At 38.3% G+C, this 19,050-nt stretch overlaps 1 protein-coding gene across 15 annotated transcripts in view; it reads left to right on the top strand.

Annotated features, from left to right (window-relative positions):
* Nucleotides 1-18,505, top strand: part of POC1B (POC1 centriolar protein B) — a 111,301-nt gene extending 92,796 nt beyond the window's left edge. For 6 of the 15 annotated variants that reach the window (XM_054444738.2, XM_054444736.1, XM_063646556.1 and 3 more), the window contains 2 exons: nucleotides 12,831-13,049; nucleotides 14,038-14,432. In XM_054444738.2, the coding sequence (XP_054300713.1) occupies nucleotides 12,831-13,049; nucleotides 14,038-14,250 (432 nt within the window). In that variant the 3' untranslated portion in view covers nucleotides 14,251-14,432. Of the gene's footprint in view, nucleotides 1-12,830; nucleotides 13,050-14,037; nucleotides 14,433-16,971 lie in introns of those variants that run through there. The other 9 variants (XM_063646554.1, XM_054444744.2, XM_054444740.1 and 6 more) reach the window with 2 other exon arrangements.
* The last annotated feature ends 545 nt before the right edge of the window (nucleotides 18,506-19,050 follow it).

Below are 19,050 nucleotides of genomic sequence, written 5' to 3'. Positions count from 1 at the left end.
CCCTGCTAATTTTTGTATTTTTAGTCGAGATGGGGTTTCACCATGTTGGCCAGGCTGGTCTCAAACTCCTGACCTCAGGTGATCCACCCACCTTGGCCTCCCAAAGTGCTGGGGTTACAGGCGTGAGCCACTGCACCTGGCCAATTTTTAAAATCTTATTTAGTAAATTTATTGAGTACCTGTTATATACCAAGCAATGACATAACACCTTGCCCCACTCCATCTCTGGGCCCCAGACTTTTTTTACAGGTCCTAAAGTAACACAAGCTCCCCCACAGACACAGCCTTTGTATATATTCCGTCCTCTGCCTAGAACATTCCAGTTCTCCCAACACTTTCACTTCAACTCCTATTGAGGCTTTAGATTAGCACTTCTCAAATGAAAGAGCAAATTCAATAATAATGATATGGGCCTAAATTGCTATGGGAGTAATTAGTGGAGTGTTTAAATAAAGAAACTATATTGTGGGGGTGGGGGGGGGGAGAAATATGTACCCGGAGAATTTGAGTGGAAGACAGAAAAGTTGCAGATACAGCTTCCAAATGTGAGTGATACTTGAGCTGGTTCTTTAAAAATTTGCCTGATAATAAGAGGAACGAGGACAGAGCTCAGAAAGTACAAATCAAGAAGCCCTGAGAGGGGAGTGAATTCAGGAAACCGGACATTTCAGGTTTGCCTCAGCATTGCATGAGGTTGAGGGACAAGAGAGAGAAGATGAGGATGGATTGTGAATGATCTCAAATGTGTTTTGAAGGTTTTTGGAGGTATTTGGATTCACCCTAAGAATTGGGGGAACCAGTGAAGGATTTTCAGCCAGGAGAGTGACAAAAGCAAATTTGGATTTCAGAACAGTTACTCTGGAGACGTGAAAAAAGAGGGGTTGGAGGGAGATAAAACTAGAGGCATGGAGGATTAGGAGGCAATTGTAACAGTAATCCAGACATGAGGTGACAACTGTCTGATCGAGTGCTGTAGCATAGGGGATGAAGAAGAGGAGACTGGCTCATGAGGTATTGAAGAGAAAGAGTCAATAAGTTCTGTTTACTGACTGTACATGGGAGAAGAGGGAAGAGTCAAGAATATCTCTCAAATTTTTGGTGGCTGGCTGGATAATGGCACTGTTTATTAGTACAGGAAGAGACAGGGCTTGGGTGTGGAGCATCCAGTACAGAAATCTAGATTTGAGAATCTTGACTTGATTGATTCAGACACTTGGTCCCACAGGGTGACCCCTAAACTGCTGCTCCATAGTATGTGATAATGATTATGATAAAGAGATGATCTACATTAATTGCACCTCATTTATCAAGAGGAATCATTAAAAGAATGCTTGTTTTTTTGTTTTTTGGGTTTTTTTTTTTTTTTTTTTTTTTTTTTTTTTGAGATTGATTCTTGTTCCATCACCCAGGCTGGAATACAGTGGAGCTGTCTCGGCCCACTGCAACCTCCATCTCCCAGGTTCAAGTGATTCTTCTGCCTCAGCCTCCCAAATGGCTGGGACTACAGGCACATGCCACCAAGCCCAGCTAATTTTTGTATTTTTTAGTAGAGATGGGGTTTTGCCATGTTGGCCAGGCTGGTCTGGAACTCCTGACCTGAGGTCATCCACCCATCTCAGCCTCCCAAAGTGCTGGGATTACAGGCATGAGCCATTGTGCCCAGCAAAGAATGCTTATTTGAATCATGCTGGTTATTTGGTAAATTCTGAGACTGAAATTTTAAATGGATAAAGCCCATCATGTTTAATGGCTATGAAACATAATGGGTTTTGTTTCGTATAAAGTATGTCATAATATAGCGACATGCTTTAGTGGTATCATGACTTCCTCTTTAAAAACTTCCTGCAGTCATGCACTGTGTCTCATGCCTGTAATCCCAGCACTTTGGAAGGCTGAGATGGGTGGATCACAAGGTCAAGAGATCAAGAATCAAGAGATCGAGACCATCCTGGCCAACATGGTGAAACCCTGTCTCTACTAAAAATAGAAAAATTAGCTGGGCATGGTGGTGTGCATCTGTAGTCTCAGCTACTCAGGAGGCTGAGGCAAGAGAATCACTTGAACCTGGGAGGCGGAGGTTGTGGTGAGCCGAGATTGTGCCACTACACTGCAGCCTGGTGACACAGTGAGACTCTGTCTCAAAAAAAAAAAAAAAAAAAAAAAACTTCCTGCTTACTCATCTGTGTGTGTGTGTATGTTCATACACACACATGCATATGCGTGTTTGAGAAAAGATATATTATCATAATTCTTCATCATTCTGATTATAAAGTAAAAGAATCTAGCTCATATTCTCTTTGACTCATGGCATCTATGAAAAGTGTTTTTGAATTTTATGGTTAAATTTGAATGTTATTTTTGGTGGGCCATTTTTCCCCATGGTAATTATAGGGAAAAAAATCTTTCTATATAAACATAGCCATTGTTTTTATTATCTTTGCTTTCTGAGTTTCTTCCACCAGCAAAATAAGAAAGGAGGAAAACACCTACATGATTTTACATGTGAAAATATATGGAGAAAAAATATTTAAACTGCATCATGTTATCGTACAATCTTATTTTTTGTTATTTATAATGAAGGATTTAATACTCTACTCATAAGAAATTCAAGAATGCTGTTGTGGCTGGGCACAGTGGTTCACGCCTGTAGTCCCAGCACTTTGGGAAGCCAAGGCAGGTGGATCACCTGAGGTCAGGAGTTTGAGACTAGCCTGACCAATATGGTGAAACCCTGTCTCTACTAAAAATACAAAAACTAGCTGGGTGTGGTGGCATGCACCTGTGGTCCCAGCTACTCAGGAGGCTGAGACAAGAGAATTTCTTGAACCCAGGAGGCAGAGGTTGCAGTGAGCCGAGATGGCACCACTGCACTCCAGCCTGGGTGACAAAGTGAGACTCCATCTCAAAAAAAAAAAAAAGAATGTCATTCTTCCTGGAGATTTTTATGCCACAGTTTTTCAACTGTATCCAGTTATATAATCTTTATCATAGGGTTAAATATTTTTTATTAATTTCATAGATCTAATTGTTTGATTTTAGATTGGCTTCCTATATTATTGTTAGGAAATCATTTTTCATCCAGTAAAACAATGGAACTAGATTTTTAAAATAGATGATAGATCTTTGTCTGCTAAGTTTTTTAAAAAAATATATTAAATACATTTTTCACTCAGCTGCCTGAAAATGAAAATCTTTTATCCCTTTTAAAACTACATCTGAAAATATCTTATTTTTTTCTTTGGGGTTTGTTGAACAGTGTGAAAGATAACTATAGATCTTTGCCCTATTCACTTAGCATGTTGTATAAAAGATTCTTGTTGAATTTGATATGGAACAGATAATGAGGATGGATGCCTTACTCTGAATGCTCTTCGAAGTGTAATGGCACAGTTCACAGAAGAAGTAATGGCTACTTGTTTTCCCTTTTGAGTTTGCAGGAAATTTTATGTGGAAAGTTGGTGTTATGTTCATTTGGAGTACTGGGAATATCATGCACTTGTAGGCTTTTTAGTTTAATATTAGAAGAGAGAGCACTAATTCTATATCACTACCTGTTACCCATATTATCCCCTACTCCCAGATAATTTTGGTTAGTATTTTTATCATTAATTAAGATCCGTCTGGTGCAGCGCACTTTTAGATCAGCATACAGCATTAGGAAGTAGATCCTCCTTTGAGGAATTGGTGGTTTGTGTTTTCTTAATCATATAAGAAGTGAAACATAGAAGGAAATTTTTATGCAGATTCCATTTGTCCTAGCTGTATACTACCCATTAATGGCTTCAAAATTAATAGGTTTCTCTAGAGATTATAATAAAGATTAAAGACAAAGACAGACAGTAGACTTGTAGCCTCAGCTGTCTGTGCCAAGGTGACTGAATTAATCATTTGGATATTTCAGTTGAGAGCTACATGGTATATTTTTCAAGTCTTCTGATAAAAATGCAATTTCCAATTTGGTCTCAAGAAGAAAAAGCAAAGTCCTCTATAAAATCTTATCCCCAAAGCTGAAGGCTCTTTCTTTGAGAAAAAGATGTATGTTTTCTTCTGAGGGAAAAACAAGTCTTAACTCAGCAAGTTTAGTTTGGAGGACAAAATTTCACATGACATTTTTTGATTATGTCCTAGTCATACTTTTAAGTCAATCAGACTTGATCAGATGAGTATGTTCCTACAAGGATACATAATCCACTGTTCAGAAGACAGAAAATTGTCATTTTTTTCCTTCAGGATCAACAGCCTATGTTTTCAAGAATGTTAGGAATTGAAAATGAATTCTTTGTTGTGGTCCTGTGACAGCCCCATCTGGGTGAGTCTACAGTTCCTTTTTCTGTTTCCCTAATGGATCCATCCACTCCTTAGTCAACATTGGCTTTTGATCTTAAGAAACGAACCAAATATAGAGCAAAACTCTGAGTCACTTCTGAAAGGCAGCCATCCTCTTTGTCAAGATTCTCAGATGAACTCTGTGACTATCTGAGTCCTTTGTGCTGATGGCAAACTTAGTGTAAAGCCTCCCACTCTTTGGCCAACACTCTTCTAGTCCTCCCATTTTGGTAATTTGTCAGCCCCAGAAAGGCGTCCATCCAACAAGCCTCCTGCTTAACACTGCCTGCTCCCTGTGTCTGGGCCTCCTTTACCCAACTTACATTCTGTGGTCCATCATTACATCCATGGTCTTGTCCCTTTCTCCCTCTGTTGTCCTCACCTAGAAAAATGCCAACCTGGGTTAAATCTGTTTCTCTGTCTCCTTCACGCCTACACCCAAGGGGCTGGATTTGACTAGACAGCCATCTTGGCTGGTCTCACCATAAATTTATTTACACAAAGCTCCATGGGCACTCAGCCACTGTCTATCCAGCCCATTTATCGAGTAGTTATCCCCTCACTCTCCTGTGTCATCAGTGCTCTCTTTATGCTTGCTCTTTCCATCAGCACACATTTGTGATATATTTCTCATCTTCATAAATGAAAACCTCATTTGGCCCCTCATCCCTTTCCAGCTCCTGTCTCATTGCTCTTCTCCCATTTATAGCAAAAGTCTTCTAAAAAAAAGAGTTGCTTAGATTCACTGTCTTTGTTTCTTCACTTTGCATTCTTCTGAGTGCTATCCAATCAAGCATTCATCCCCACTCTTCCATTCATGTCAGGGTCCCAAGGACTCATCTTGGTCCACCTGTGTGTGGCACTTGATCCTGGTGATCACTCTTTTCTCCTGGAAGCTCCTTCCTCACTTGACTTCTGGGCCAGTAGTCTTCAACCTCAAGGACCACCAGTCACCTTTCCTGCTCCTGCCTTCCAAAGTCTCTGCAACTCTTCTCTTGTTTGGCTTCTTCCTAGTGATCATAGACCCATGGATAAAAAGATCTACATGCCAGTAACTCCCAAATTTATATTTCTAGACCCAGCTTCTCCACAGAAATCTAGAATCATATATTTCCAGTTGTATTAATGACTGTTCCCCTTGAAAGTCTAATAGGCATCTCAAACATAACACGTCCTAAATTTATTCTTTACCACTTCTCCATAAAAAAATTGCATCAGCATAGCTACATCATAACACAGCACATTGCTTAACTTTATTTTTCTTCCTAACCCTTGTCACCTAGCGTTACATCACATATCTACATATTTACTTTTCTCCTTCACCCACTAGAGTGTAACCATGATAGCAGGGCCTCTTTATTCACTCCTTGAGGTAGGCAGAACAACCATTCCTCTCAAAAATGTTTATGTCTTCATCCCCAGAATCTATGAAAATGTTTCCTTACATGGCAAAGGGGGCTTTGCAAATGTGATTAAGTTAAGGCTTTTTTTTTTTTTTTTTTTTAAGAGACAGAGTCTCGCTCTGTTGCCCAGGCTGGAAGTACAGTGGCTCGATCTCGGCTCACTGCAACCTCCACCTCCCAGGTTCAAGCGATTCTCCTGCCTCAGTCTCCTGATTAGCTGGGACTACAGGTGCATGCCGCCACATCTGGCTAATTTCTTTTGTATTTTAGTAGAGACAGGGTTTCACCGTGTTGCCCAGGCTGGTCTCAAACTCTTGAGCTCAGGCAATCCACGCACCTCAGCCTCCCAAAGTGCTAGGATTACAGGCATGAGCCACCATGCCCGGCCAAGTTAAGGCTCTTGAGATGGGGAGGTTATCCTGGATTATCTGGCCGGGCCCCATATAATCACAAGGGTCCTTATAGGGAAAGAGGGATTCATGAGAATTAGAGAAGATATAACAATTGAAGCAGTTACTGGAGTGATGCAGCCATGGGCTAAGGAATGTGGACAGCCTCTAGAAGCTGGAAAGGCAAGGAATGGATTATCTCCTAGAGCCTTCAGAAGGAATGCAGCTTACTGACACCTTGTTTTTAGCCCCGTTAATCCTGTTTTGGACTTGGGATCTCCAAAACTACAAGATAATAAATCTATGTTGTTTTAAACCACTAAGTTTGTGGTAATTTGTTACAGCAGCAGTAGGAAATGAACACAGTCCTGGTGTCTCTGGCACCTGGAATTTTGCCTGGCACGTAGGTGCTAAATAAAATAATTTTGCTTGAACAAATGGCATATATTCGTTATCTTAGATCTTATGTAGAGATTATTGAAGTTTCCAATCCCTACTCTAAATTTTATCATTGAAAATAAATGATATATTCTTTCTTTGAAAAATATTTGCTTTTATTTTTGTCCAAGGCAAAAGGCTTTTTTTGTTGTTATTCTAGTCTATTTCAGGCAGACATTTTATACATACGTGTGCGTGTGTGTGTGTGTGTGTGTGTATGTAGTGATTTAAAAATCTCAGAACATCAGGAATAAAAAGGGATTTAAAAGGCATTCAGTTGAATTTCCTGATTTGATGTTTGTATATCTTTCACAATATCTCTGACAAATGACCTTCCCAAGTCTATTTTAGAACCTTCAATAATGGGAAACTCACTTTGGCTTAGATATTTTCTGCCTTTTATCTGTTTTGTTCTCTACTTACAGAATTAAACCAAGAGTAGAAATGTTAGTTGTAAACCAAAACTAACTTATTTTAACCAACTGATTGAATGTATATCTAAAGTTCAAGTCACTGATTATCTTTACGTTTGAAATGCCTACTTTTGCACTCACATTTGTCAGAAAAATCCTTATGTTATTCATCCAGAAGCTATCAAGTATGCCTTTAGGGGATAAAAATCTACCAGTGATTTGCAGTTAGATAATATAAGCTTACATTGCTTCCTCACTGTACCTCTGAGAAGGCATTTAAGATTGTAATTTTTAGCAGAAAATGGCATTAGTTTAACTTTGGGGGGTGATATTTCTCTTCAAATACTATCAAATTGCTAATATTTAATTTTTTGTGATTGGCTCAGCTGATGCAGGACAGTCAATTAAATTCAGTTCAACAAATGTGGAGCTTTGTCTGTGTCTGATGTGCTATGCCAAGCACATAAGATGATAAAGTTATTGACCCCACATGAGGGGTTCATAATCTAACGGGGAATACAGATATGTAAACACAAATATAATAAGGAGTGAGAAATCCTCTACTGATGGCACGAAGTCTTGTGGGAGTGAAATGGCACTAGTGATTAATTCTGACTCGCCAGCCCAGAGGGTGGGTGGTGGAAAGGGTGGTGGTAGAAGGAGAGAAGAGGAAAGGAGGAAGGGGAGTAGATATAATGTGTGAATTTTCGCATGTAGTTGAGCGCCACAGTATCTTGAATGTTCCTTTGTTAATTATGTAAATAATAATAGTTTAGAGGTGTGGACCATGGTTATGTTGTTGAATGGTTAATTTTCTAATAAAAATGTGTTTGGCAATGCCAAAATTTTCAGTTTTCATTGATGCATTAAAATAATTCATCCTCAAAAATAAGTGACAAATGAAGATGTATGCATTAGAATTAACCATGGTATTTAAAGAACCTTTTAAGAGTCATTTGTCCCCAGGATGTGATATGTTTTATATTCAGTTCTCAGGACTTTCATAGTTCTTTGCATCAGTCAGATCTGTATCTTTTACCCCATTTCATTTGTTCGGGTGAAAAGTGAGGCCTTTTGACCTATACAGATAAGGATTTCTCAGCCCTTAGATTCATTCTTTGCCGTTGGTGAGGCTGCATTTCCCATCTTCAAGATGGCAACCATGGGGTTATCCAAAGAAGAACTTAAGGGTAGTGATTGCCCTGCCATCCTTTTTGATAAAGTACTTCCCCAGAGTATTGTAAGCTTCATGAAGGAAGATACCATGTCTGACTTGTTCTTTGCTATAGCTCTAATGCCTACCATAGGAGGTCCTCATTTGTAGGATCAATCAATGATGGTATTACTGTTGCTTCACTGTATCACACAGTGTTAGCAATAGAAGTAAGAGGTGGGAAATGAGAACATGATATAATTTCTTCTTTATATGAACTACCAAAGCATTTGTTTTTTCTGCAGTCTTACAATCATGTGTTTGCTTATGTTCTGTCTGCTTGTGTATTTCATGCTCATTCAGCAATGCCAGAGATGAGCCAGGCATTGTGGGGGATTTGGGCCCTGCCTAGTCTGAATTCTCTCATCACAACAGAGAATCCTTGAGAGCGGGCATCATACCATACGTACATTTATAATTGTATGATAGTATGTATAGATAGATGCTCAGTAAGTATTTACTCAAAGCTGAATATTAGCACCTTTGAAATAGGAGAGTATCTCAATGTGCTGAGAGAAGCAGGTACTACAGACTCACTTGCTGGACTTCTGTCAGCCAAGAATTGTAAACACCATGTTTTTCCCTTTGTACCTTTTTAAAAAATATTTATGAATGGAATGTATTGAACCTCCCCCATGCTGTGCATCTCACTTTTCTCCTGTACAAACAGGATGTAAAGACAGGGTTGGTTGGTAGAAAGGTATCTGCTAATACCTAGGTTTCAATACCTTTGAGAGACAGAGAGAGATGTCAGTTGGCTAATGTTGTAGGATGGAGAGCTGGCACCCTTTTTTCTCTCTGCCCATATGCTTTTCCCTTTTTTCTTTCATTTCCATATGTCATATGATAATAATGTATTTTTTGCTGGTCCCAAACAAGAAAACCTATTGGAGCTCTTTTATTGCTTAGATTGTCTATGGTCTTAAATCATCTTTGCCAGTTTTCCTATTGTCCTTTCTATACTAATGACCTTGACTGCAAACCTCCAGAGTTCAATGAATGATTGGGGGCCTTTTTCCAAGAAGGGCTGAAGCTGTTATTACAATATGATTAATAATATTTGTGGCCATGTATATACATACTTAGATATGTTGTGATCCATATTTTTTAAAAAAAAAACTGTCTTGGTTGTAGATAATTTGGTTTCCATCTGTGAGAGCAGTAATAAAATCTGTATACAGCCGAGAGCGGTGGCTCACTCCTATAATCCCAGCACTTTGGGAGGCCGAGGCGGGCAGATCACGAGGTCAGAAGATCGAGACCATCCTGGCTCACATGGTGAAACCCCGTCTCTATTGAAAATACAAAAAATTAGCTGGCAGTGGTGGCGAGCACCTGTAGTCCCAGCTACTCTGGAGGCTGAGGCAGGAGAATGGTGTGAACCTGGGAAGCAGAGCTCGCAGTGAGCTGAGATCGCGCCACTGCACTCCAGCCTGGGCGACAGAGCAAGACTCCATCTCAAAAAAAAAAAAAAAAAAAAAATCTGTATACAAGTGGTTAACATTTTCAAAAATATTCAAGCTTCTGCTAAGTACTAGAAATGATCCAAGGGATACAGTGATGAGAAGAGTAAACATAGTAGTCTAGTGAGGGAGACAGACAATAGACAAGCAGCAAATACATAAATACAGATTCTGGTCAGTTACAGAGGAAAGCATCAGGATGCCAAGCTGGAGAATGAAAGGTCCAGCTTCAGTAGGGTAGTCAGGGCAGGGACTACATTTCTGAAGATGGGACAGTTAAGCTGAAATTTGGAGGTCAAGAAGGATGCAGTCATGCTAGGATGGCAGAGAAAGCCATTGCAGGTAGAGCAGAAGCAATGTTTTGTTTGTTTGTTTGTTTGTTTTTTAAAGCCTGTTCTTTGAGCAGGAACTATTTGTTTGGGGATGTGGATGGTTGTGGAGCATGGACATCCATATTTTGTTCCCAGTGAGTGAGGTCTAGGATCATGAATGCAGACTATGATCATGAGTCAAGATTTCTTAGAGAATCCTTTGTATTTCCATACTCACCTCTACAGTGCTCCCATTTTAGTCCTTGCTATCAGCTCAGTAGCTGCAGAACCATGTAGATAAGTGCTGTATGTTGTCTTCCTAGTTCCTTTAGTTCAGAGCATGAATAGGTGGTTGGTCCATAGATGCTTCTAAGTATGACTGAGTAGCATTAAAAATCCTTTATGTTAACTTGATCTTTCAGGATCTGTGATTGTTAGGAGCCTTTCTTCTGGACGTTTTCAGTACAGTTTTAGCTTTTCTCTGTCATAAGGAGTTGAGTAATTCAAAGTGATACTAATAGGATCGTTTGAGGATGTGGTTTTGTTTTGTTTTTTAGGGACAGTTTCTCACTCTGTAGCCCAGGCTGGAGTGCAGTGGTGCCATCATAGCTCACTGCAACCTCAAACTCCTGGGCTCAAGCCATTCTCCAACCTCAGCCTCCTGAGTAGCTAGAACTACAGGCACACACTAGCATGCCTGTCTAAGTTTTTTATTTTTTTATTTTTTGTAGAGATGGGGTCTCCCTATGTTGCCCAGGCTGATCTCAAACTCTTGGCCTCAAGCAATCCTCCCATTTTCACCTCTTAACACTTTGGAATTACAGGCATGAACCACTATGCCCAGCCCTTTATGATTCATTTTGAGTTAATTTTGTAGATGGTGTGAGGTAGAGACCCAAATTCATTGTTTTGAATGTGGATATTGGGTTTTCCCCACACCATTTGTTAAAAAGATAATTCTTTCCTGATTAAATTGTCTTGGCAACCTTGTCAAAAATCAGCTGACCATAAATGGAAGAGTTTATTTCTGCACTCTCAGTTTTATTTCTTTGATTTGTATGTCTATTCTTATGTCAGTGCCACACTGTCTTAATTACTATAGTTTTACAATAAGTTTTGAAATTTGGAAGTATGAGTCCTTCACATTTTTTTCATCAATATTATTTTAGCTGTTATGGGTTTCTTGCATTTCCATATGAGTTTTAGGATCAGCTTATCAACCTCTGCAAAAAAGACAAATGGGATTTTGATAGGGTTTGCACTGAATCTGCATATCAATGTGGGGAGTATTGCCATCTTAATAATATTAAGGTTTTTGATTCATAAATTTGGGATATGGGATGTTTATTTGTTTAGATCTTTTATTTCTTTCGGTGATGGTTTGTATAATAGCTTCCAGTACACAAGTCTTACGTTTCTTTTTTTTTTTTGAAACATGGCCTTGGTCTGTCACCTGGGCTGGAGTGAAGTGGCGTGATCTTGGCTCACTGCAACCTCTGCCTCCCAGGTTCAAGTGATTCTTTTGCCTCAGCCTCCCAAGTAGCTGGGATTACAGGCATGTACCACCACACCCGGCTAATTTTTGTATTTTTAGTAGAGACTTTCACCATGTTGGCCAGGCTGGTCTCAAACTCCTGGCCTCAGGTGATCTGCCCACCTTGGCCTCCCAAAGTGCTGGGATTACAGGCTTGAGCCACCACACCCAGCCTTACATTTCTTTTGTTAACTTTTTTCATAAATATTTTTTATGCTATTCCATTGTAAATGGAATTATTTTCTTAATTTTATTTTTGGATTGTTCATTGCCATATGGAGGACTTTCTGTTTTTCTCTTGTGGTAACATATACATAATGTAAAATTTATCATTTTAACCATTCTTAAGTATACAATTCACTGGCATTAAGTATATTCACAGTATTCAGTGTTTTATAACCATCGTCACTATCTATTTCCAGAATTTTTTCATCATTCCAAGTAGAAACTCTGTACTCCTTGAGCAATAACTCCCCATTACCCCTAACTCCAGCCCCTGGTAACCTCTACTGTACTTTTTGTCTCTAGGAATTTACCTATTCTAGGCACCTCATATAAGTGCAGTCACACAGTGTTTGTCCTTTTGTGTCTGGCTCATTTTACTTAGCATGTTTTCAAGATGTATCCATATTATAACATGTATCAGAATTCCATTCCTTTTTATGGCTGAATTATATTTCATTGTATGTTTATACCATATTTTGTGTATACGTTCATCTATCGTTGTTTCTAGCTTTTGGCTATTGTGAATAATGTTACTATGAACATTGCTGTACAAGTATCCAGTTGAGTCCCTGCTTTCAGAGTTCTCCTGGATGTATACGTAGGAGTAGAATTGCTGGATCATATGGTAATTTTATGTTTAATTTTGGGGGTAACTAACAGCCAAACTATTTTCCAAAGCAGCTGAACCATTTTACATTCCTACCAGCAATGGACAAGTGTTTGAGTTTCTCCACATTCTCACCAACACTTGTTATTTTTCATTCTTTTGATAATAGTCATCCTAATAGATGTGAATATTGTTTTTAAATGAAGAATTAAACTGCATCTAACAATCTTTTTAATGGTAGATCCCTCAGATCAGTGTATGGAAAGTGTGTTTCATTGAAAAGAAAGTCAAGGAAGTTGTCTCTATTCACTGTTAGCTTTGTTTCCTTATTATAAGAATTTTAATAATTCCTTATTTAATTATAGTAATTTCCATAACTTATTATAGTTGAGGATAAATCTTCAATGTAAGCCTGGGCTTTTTAGAAGAGGAATATTTTAAACTTTTATATATATCATTTTAAAGTTTGGAAAATATAACTCTTCCTACATTTTCTGTGACATTAAAGACAACAGAAACCAGTGGTAGAACTCTGCCAGATAAGGGTGAAGAGGCCTGTGGATATTTCTTGAACCCTTCCTTAATGTCACCAGAATGTTCGCCAACAACCACGAAAAAGAAAACAGAAGACATGAGTGACCTCCCCTCTGAAAGTCAAAGGAGCATACCTCTCGCTGTGACTGATGCTTTAGAGCATATTATGGAACAACTCAATGTTTTGACACAGGTGGGCATGACACAGGTTGCATGAGTTGCACTTGGGGGTAAAATACACAAAACAATTCTGGATACAGCAACTTGCAGAACTAGCAGAGCAGGGGAGATTTTTCTGTACTAGCGAAGCAAACTCAAGGTGGCAATGCCCTAAACAAGATCTTGTGGAGATAAGCTCAGAGCCTATGCATTTGTGTGTGCACGTGCACACACACACACACACACACGCACACAGCTTAAGCCATTTGTAAGAAAACATTTAGAGCCATAAGAAAAATGTATTGGGAGTAACCATTTCTGGTTAGTATGAAATATTGCCAATGTTTATAGTTTTTTACTTTGAAAATGTTCTCACTGTCCAGTATTTAACTTCTCTTATCCCAAAGCCTCTTACCTTGATGCAGTAATCTTCCAGGCATGATGGTTTTGCATTCCCATGTTAGAATATTATCCACTTTTTTGAGGCCAGTTTACCTTTGCAAAGAAAAATACAATGGATCTTAAATAATATACCAAAATTCTTGGTTACAAGGTATAGACATAATTTAAGGGAAGTGGTATGTTGAAATGGATACACCAAAGGTTTCTCTTCCAACTCTGTTGATTCATTGTTCCCTTTGAATAAGTCTTCTCTTCTTCCTCTTTGATGTGTAGAATGAGAATACTAGATACTAATATTTGTCAGAGTGGACAGTAGCAAGTTATATAAAAAGATGGTAAAATATGAACTACAGAGATGTCAATTGCTTGTCCAGAAAAATATTTCAAATAGAAATAGCTTTTGCATAGAAATCACCCAACTAGTTCTCAACCCTGAGTGTACATTATAATCATTAGGGCAGCTACAAAATGTACATATACCTGGTTTTCACCTCCAGAGAGTCCATTTCCATTGGTCTGGGATAAGGCCCTAGCATCAGTCTTTTAAGAACCCCCATATGATTCTGTTTTACAGCCAGTGTTGAAAACCACTAATTTAAGTGAATATTTTTATCCTGTAGATATCACCTCAGGGCCTTTGGAGGCATCTGACAGATTGTGAGAAAGAGCCATGTGAGAACGTGGAGTCATCATATGATTTGCTCAATGAAAATCATATTAAAAATCACTCACTTTCATTTGGTAATATTGTACTAGACGTGACTTTCTCTGTATTTATCAGATATCTCTTTTCCTTGAAGGCCATTGCCGTCTTCCCTTCGTGTCAAATTTAGTTGTAGTTGTTTTGTTTCCCATATTGCCATAACTTCCTCACCTAAACTCTTACCTTTCAACACTGAGTTCTCATTAGGGTCCCTCCCAAGTGAATCTTTCCATTCCCTGTTCTTTCAGTTTCGTGACCTATTTCTCCTCCTTTTTACCAGATTCAAAGCTAAATAAATCACTTTAAACTGTATTGAATTTCTCTATGATTTTTAATTTTTAGGGGATGGATTCATTTTACATATTAAAAAGGTTAGAAGCAGGCACAACACACTTGCAAAAGGAGAGCAGTGAATCTGTGGGCAAGCAGCAAGTAAAATAAATGTGTTCTGATTTACTTTAATTACAGATGACTTAACATCACCTAACTAAGTTGGAGGGTGTTTATCGTTACTGAACTATAATTCGAAATAAATTTAAATGAAATTATGTTTTAGATGGTAGACAGATGCAGTTAACCAGTGTTAAAGGTGTTAATAATAAATGTATAAATAACTTTTAGCATTTGGAACTGTGATAATGTATAAAAGTGTCTGAAGGGCTGGACACAATGGCTCACACCTATAATCCCAGCACTTTGGGCAGCCGAGGCAGAAGGATTGCTTGAGCCCAGGAGTTCAAGACCAACCTGGGCAATATAGTGAGAACCCATTTCTTCTTTTATTTTTTATTATATAGAGACAGGGTCTCACTACGTTGCCTAGGCTCGTCTCAAACTCCTGGGCTCAAGCGATTCGCCCAGCTCGGCCTCCCAAAGTGCAAAGACCTCATTTCTACAACAACAACAACAACAACAAGTTAATTAGCCAAGCAGGGTGGCACGCACCTATGGTCACAGCTACCCAGGAGACTGAGGTGGGAAGGTCACTTGAGCCCACGAGGCACAGGTTGCAGGGAGCTAAGATCAAGCCATTACACTCCAGCCTGGGTGACAGACTAAGACCCTGTCTCAAAAAAAAGTGTGTAATAAAATGCTTGGCACATAGTAGGCACTCAATAAATGGTAGACTGTATTAACAGCATCACCATTATTTTTAATTAGTAATGATCTATGGATAGTATAAAATATGAAGGCAAAAGCTATTAAATAATATCTTTAAAAATTGGTTACATTCAAAAGATGATAGGGATTCAATTTTTTATCTTAAAACTGATTGACTAAAATACCAAGCAAGTGTCATGCCTTTCCTATATGAACTCTACCATTAGGTAATCAAATAGTAGATGAGGAAAATGTCTCTTACTTATTAGTTATCCCAACTAACAAAATGTTTTAATGATAGAATTAGAATATCATCATTTGCAATCTCCAGGAATTAATAGATATAGACATTGAGTCACTATGACATTCATGAGAAATGACCAAACATTATTAATCTGCCTTCTAATCAGAGAATAGGCCACCACCTGTAATCTTTCCAAGGCATCTAACCTGATCAAGCCTTTGGATCCAACAGCCAACTTAAAGAATATACAAAAGATGGAAGAACAGGCTGAGCTGCACCCTGAGTGTGCAGTTTCTGAGCTTGTCAAATGGCCTGAGCTTATCAACAGAGAAATTGTAAAGAAAAGAGAGGGAGAGGGTGGGTATCTGTAGATTAAGAGAGACTTTAAGTGACACATTAATTCTTGACATGGGAAAGAAAATTATAGGTCTAGGGATGTACATCTGAGAAATAAAACCATAAAGAAACACAAGAAAGCAATCATTGTAAAGGTCAGGATAGTGGCTGTTACAGAGGGCGGGCAAGGGGTCACGTGGTAGGCACGTGGAAGGCTCCTCTGGGGTGGCTGGCAGAGTCTAGTTCTTGCCATGGGTGATGGTTTTGAGGATGTATTTCTTATAAGAATCCATTAAATAACATATGTACCTTGTATGGGTTCCTGAATAAGCTATGTTTCATTTTATAATAAGTTTTTTTTAAAAAAAAAGATACAAAAGAATGAAGGCAGAGTAGCCAATATCACAAAAAATTAGATTTCCCAAGTTTAACGTATGTATAAAACATATGTATAAAACATATGTTAACATTTAATATATATATGTATATGTGTTTGTATATGTGTTCTGGATGTGTTCTAACTCCTTCAGCTAATAAGTGAGTACAGGATTATTCAAACCGTGTGTGTCCAACACTAGTGTAAGCATTTTACATGCATTATTTTATTCAATCCTCCTAACAATTCCACGAGGTAATATTAGCATCTTCTGTGTGAGGGCACTGGAGGCGATTGTTAGGATATTTTCAAAGCAATCTAGCCATCCATCTGCAGTGCTATAGGTATGGTTTGCCATGGATTGGATTGTGACAGAATGAGTAGTGATGACATTTCAGTGGCATCTGGCTGGCATGTGGAATTTTGGACCCCCTCCCCTTCTCCACTAAGTGTGTAGCTTATGGAACCACTTAGAACGCTGTGTGGCCTCTTCCCTGGTTTTGGTGCTTTAGAAGATCAGGCATAAGAGGTCTGATCTTTCACTGCTTTTTTTCTCAAACACATCAGTTTGGGTTTTTTTTTTTTTTTCTTTTCTTTTCTCCAACTGCTTGATAATGCCCTGCCCTGTGGTTGGGCCCAGAAGCAAAGCAAGTTCTGGGGCTCATTTTTGAGCCAACTTCTTGGTAGAAGGGTGGGCATCCCAGTTCTTAAAAGGATTTCCTATGCAGAGATTGTCATTGTCATCCTCACCACCAGAGGACCAGGCATTGATTATTTTGTCCTCCTTTTTGCAGACTGTTTCAATCTTGGAGCAGCGACTGACTTTGACAGAGGATAAGCTGAAAGACTGCCTTGAAAATCAGCAAAAGCTTTTCAGTGCTGTCCAACAGAAAAGCTGAATAAAAAATTCATTTTCATTTGTTGGGCAGAGGCACAATAAATGAACAAATGTACATATACTCAGGAAGGTAGTACAAGATACTCCACGCAACACAACCATGTGCTATTTATCATGGCATTTCTTAAAAGGGTGAGCAACAGAACAAAAGGCAGAAGAGGCATATCTAAGGACTAATTTAAACACACATATCAAATGTGAAGGACTAATTTAAATTACTGTCATTTATGATTGCAGTAATAAAGTGATAAGCATTCAAGCAACTCTGTATTTTCCCCATATTATTTTAAATGTCCATTTTCATTTCTAGGCCAAATCCTGACAGGAAAGTAACCAGATCTCTGGATTTCACTGTTAAGTCATTTCAGATTGACCATATTCAGACAGTCATTGGGTGAAATAATTCACTTACCTCCAAAATAGCATCCTATATGCCAATAATGAGTTATTGATCTGACTAGTTATATGTCTTTCTGTTCAAAATAAAAATTATCCTTTCTTACTTATGCCTTGAAAGGATGAACAAATAAAAATTCCCAGACCACAGAATTTCCACAGCAAGAATACACTTATTTTAATTAACAATAGCACAGATATAGCATAGAGCAGTGGGGTTTTTTTTAATTTATGGCGTACTTTGTTTATCCATTGGCCAACCTGAAGGAAATGAAACTCACTTATCTATCACAGATGAATGTGCTGAATGATTTGGGTTGTGTCTGATCATGGTTCACAAAAATTATGTTAGTGTGTTTTCAGTATGCTAAAAAGCCAGAGTGATGCAGCAGTGATATTTAAAAATATACACACATGTATGTACACATGCTTCAGAAATATTGTTGCTTAGGGTGATTTGGGCAGCTAAATATTAAGTACTTTTTAAAATTTTTGCATCATCGTCTTCCTATTTAATGAATTGTGATTTAAAACAAAATGAAAATGAGCCAGGTATTCTAAAAGATCCTGGATACAAATTAAGAATTTTGCTTTATTTTAAACCAAATTGAGATTAAATTGAAGAAAAGCAAGCAAATTAATTTCAGCTTGATTATCAACCTGTATCAAGAACAAAAATGGGAGGAGCTGACCACATTTATGGTGTGTATAGGTAACATGGGGAAAATGCTATTCTGTGTTTTGGAAAAGAAGAAATAGTGCCGTCCTATTTATTTCTATGTTTAGAAATTTTTCTCAAAGAAATTTCAATTGTGTCTATGAGGTGGGTTTCTAAGTATCTTACTGTGTGTTATAAGTGCCTTTTAATATCATACTAAGTGTGAGCTTCTGGACATTTGCAAGAGCTTACAAAAACTAAGTGGCATTGTATTTTTATAATCCCATTGAGAAGACTAAGTAAGAAATGAAATGTCCTATCAATTTTATTTTGTCATGCTTCAAACAATAAAGACATTTTTGCTTTAAAAGAAAAAGTTGTTCCTTTTCTTTTTAAATGATTAAAACCCGGAAGTACTAAACATTTTATCATCCAGCTCACTCAGTCTTTAATGTGTGTGAGAATCTTCTGGAGAGCTTGTCAAAACAGTTTCCTGGGCCCTTTCTCCAGAGCTGGCTCCATGGGTCAGGTGGGGCCCAGTCATTTGCATCTCTAACAATCTCATAGGTGATGCTGATGCTTTTGGCCTGAGGGCCACACTTTAGGAACCACCTGTAGCCACTTCTTAGAACCTGATGTTGCCACATAGTTTTTACAGTCATCACAGAACTTTATAAGTGATATAAAAATAGTGATGATATAAATGCAGATGCCTTGAAACTTTTTCAACAGACTCAATTTTCTAACTCCCCTCTTTATTTATTTATTTTAGCATTTGAGGAATCTCCTTCATCTTCATCAGATTCCAGCCCATCCCTTTCCTAACTTGAATATCCAGCTGCCTGATCAGCATCTCCACTTCGAACTCTAATAGGCATCTCTAAATAGGTCCAAAACCAATTCTTCTGCCCTCTACCTCTA

This window comes from Pongo pygmaeus, chromosome 10, assembly GCF_028885625.2.
Source record: "Pongo pygmaeus isolate AG05252 chromosome 10, NHGRI_mPonPyg2-v2.0_pri, whole genome shotgun sequence".
NCBI classification, from domain to species: domain Eukaryota; kingdom Metazoa; phylum Chordata; class Mammalia; order Primates; family Hominidae; genus Pongo; species Pongo pygmaeus.
This window is presented reverse-complemented; position numbering and strand designations above follow the sequence as displayed.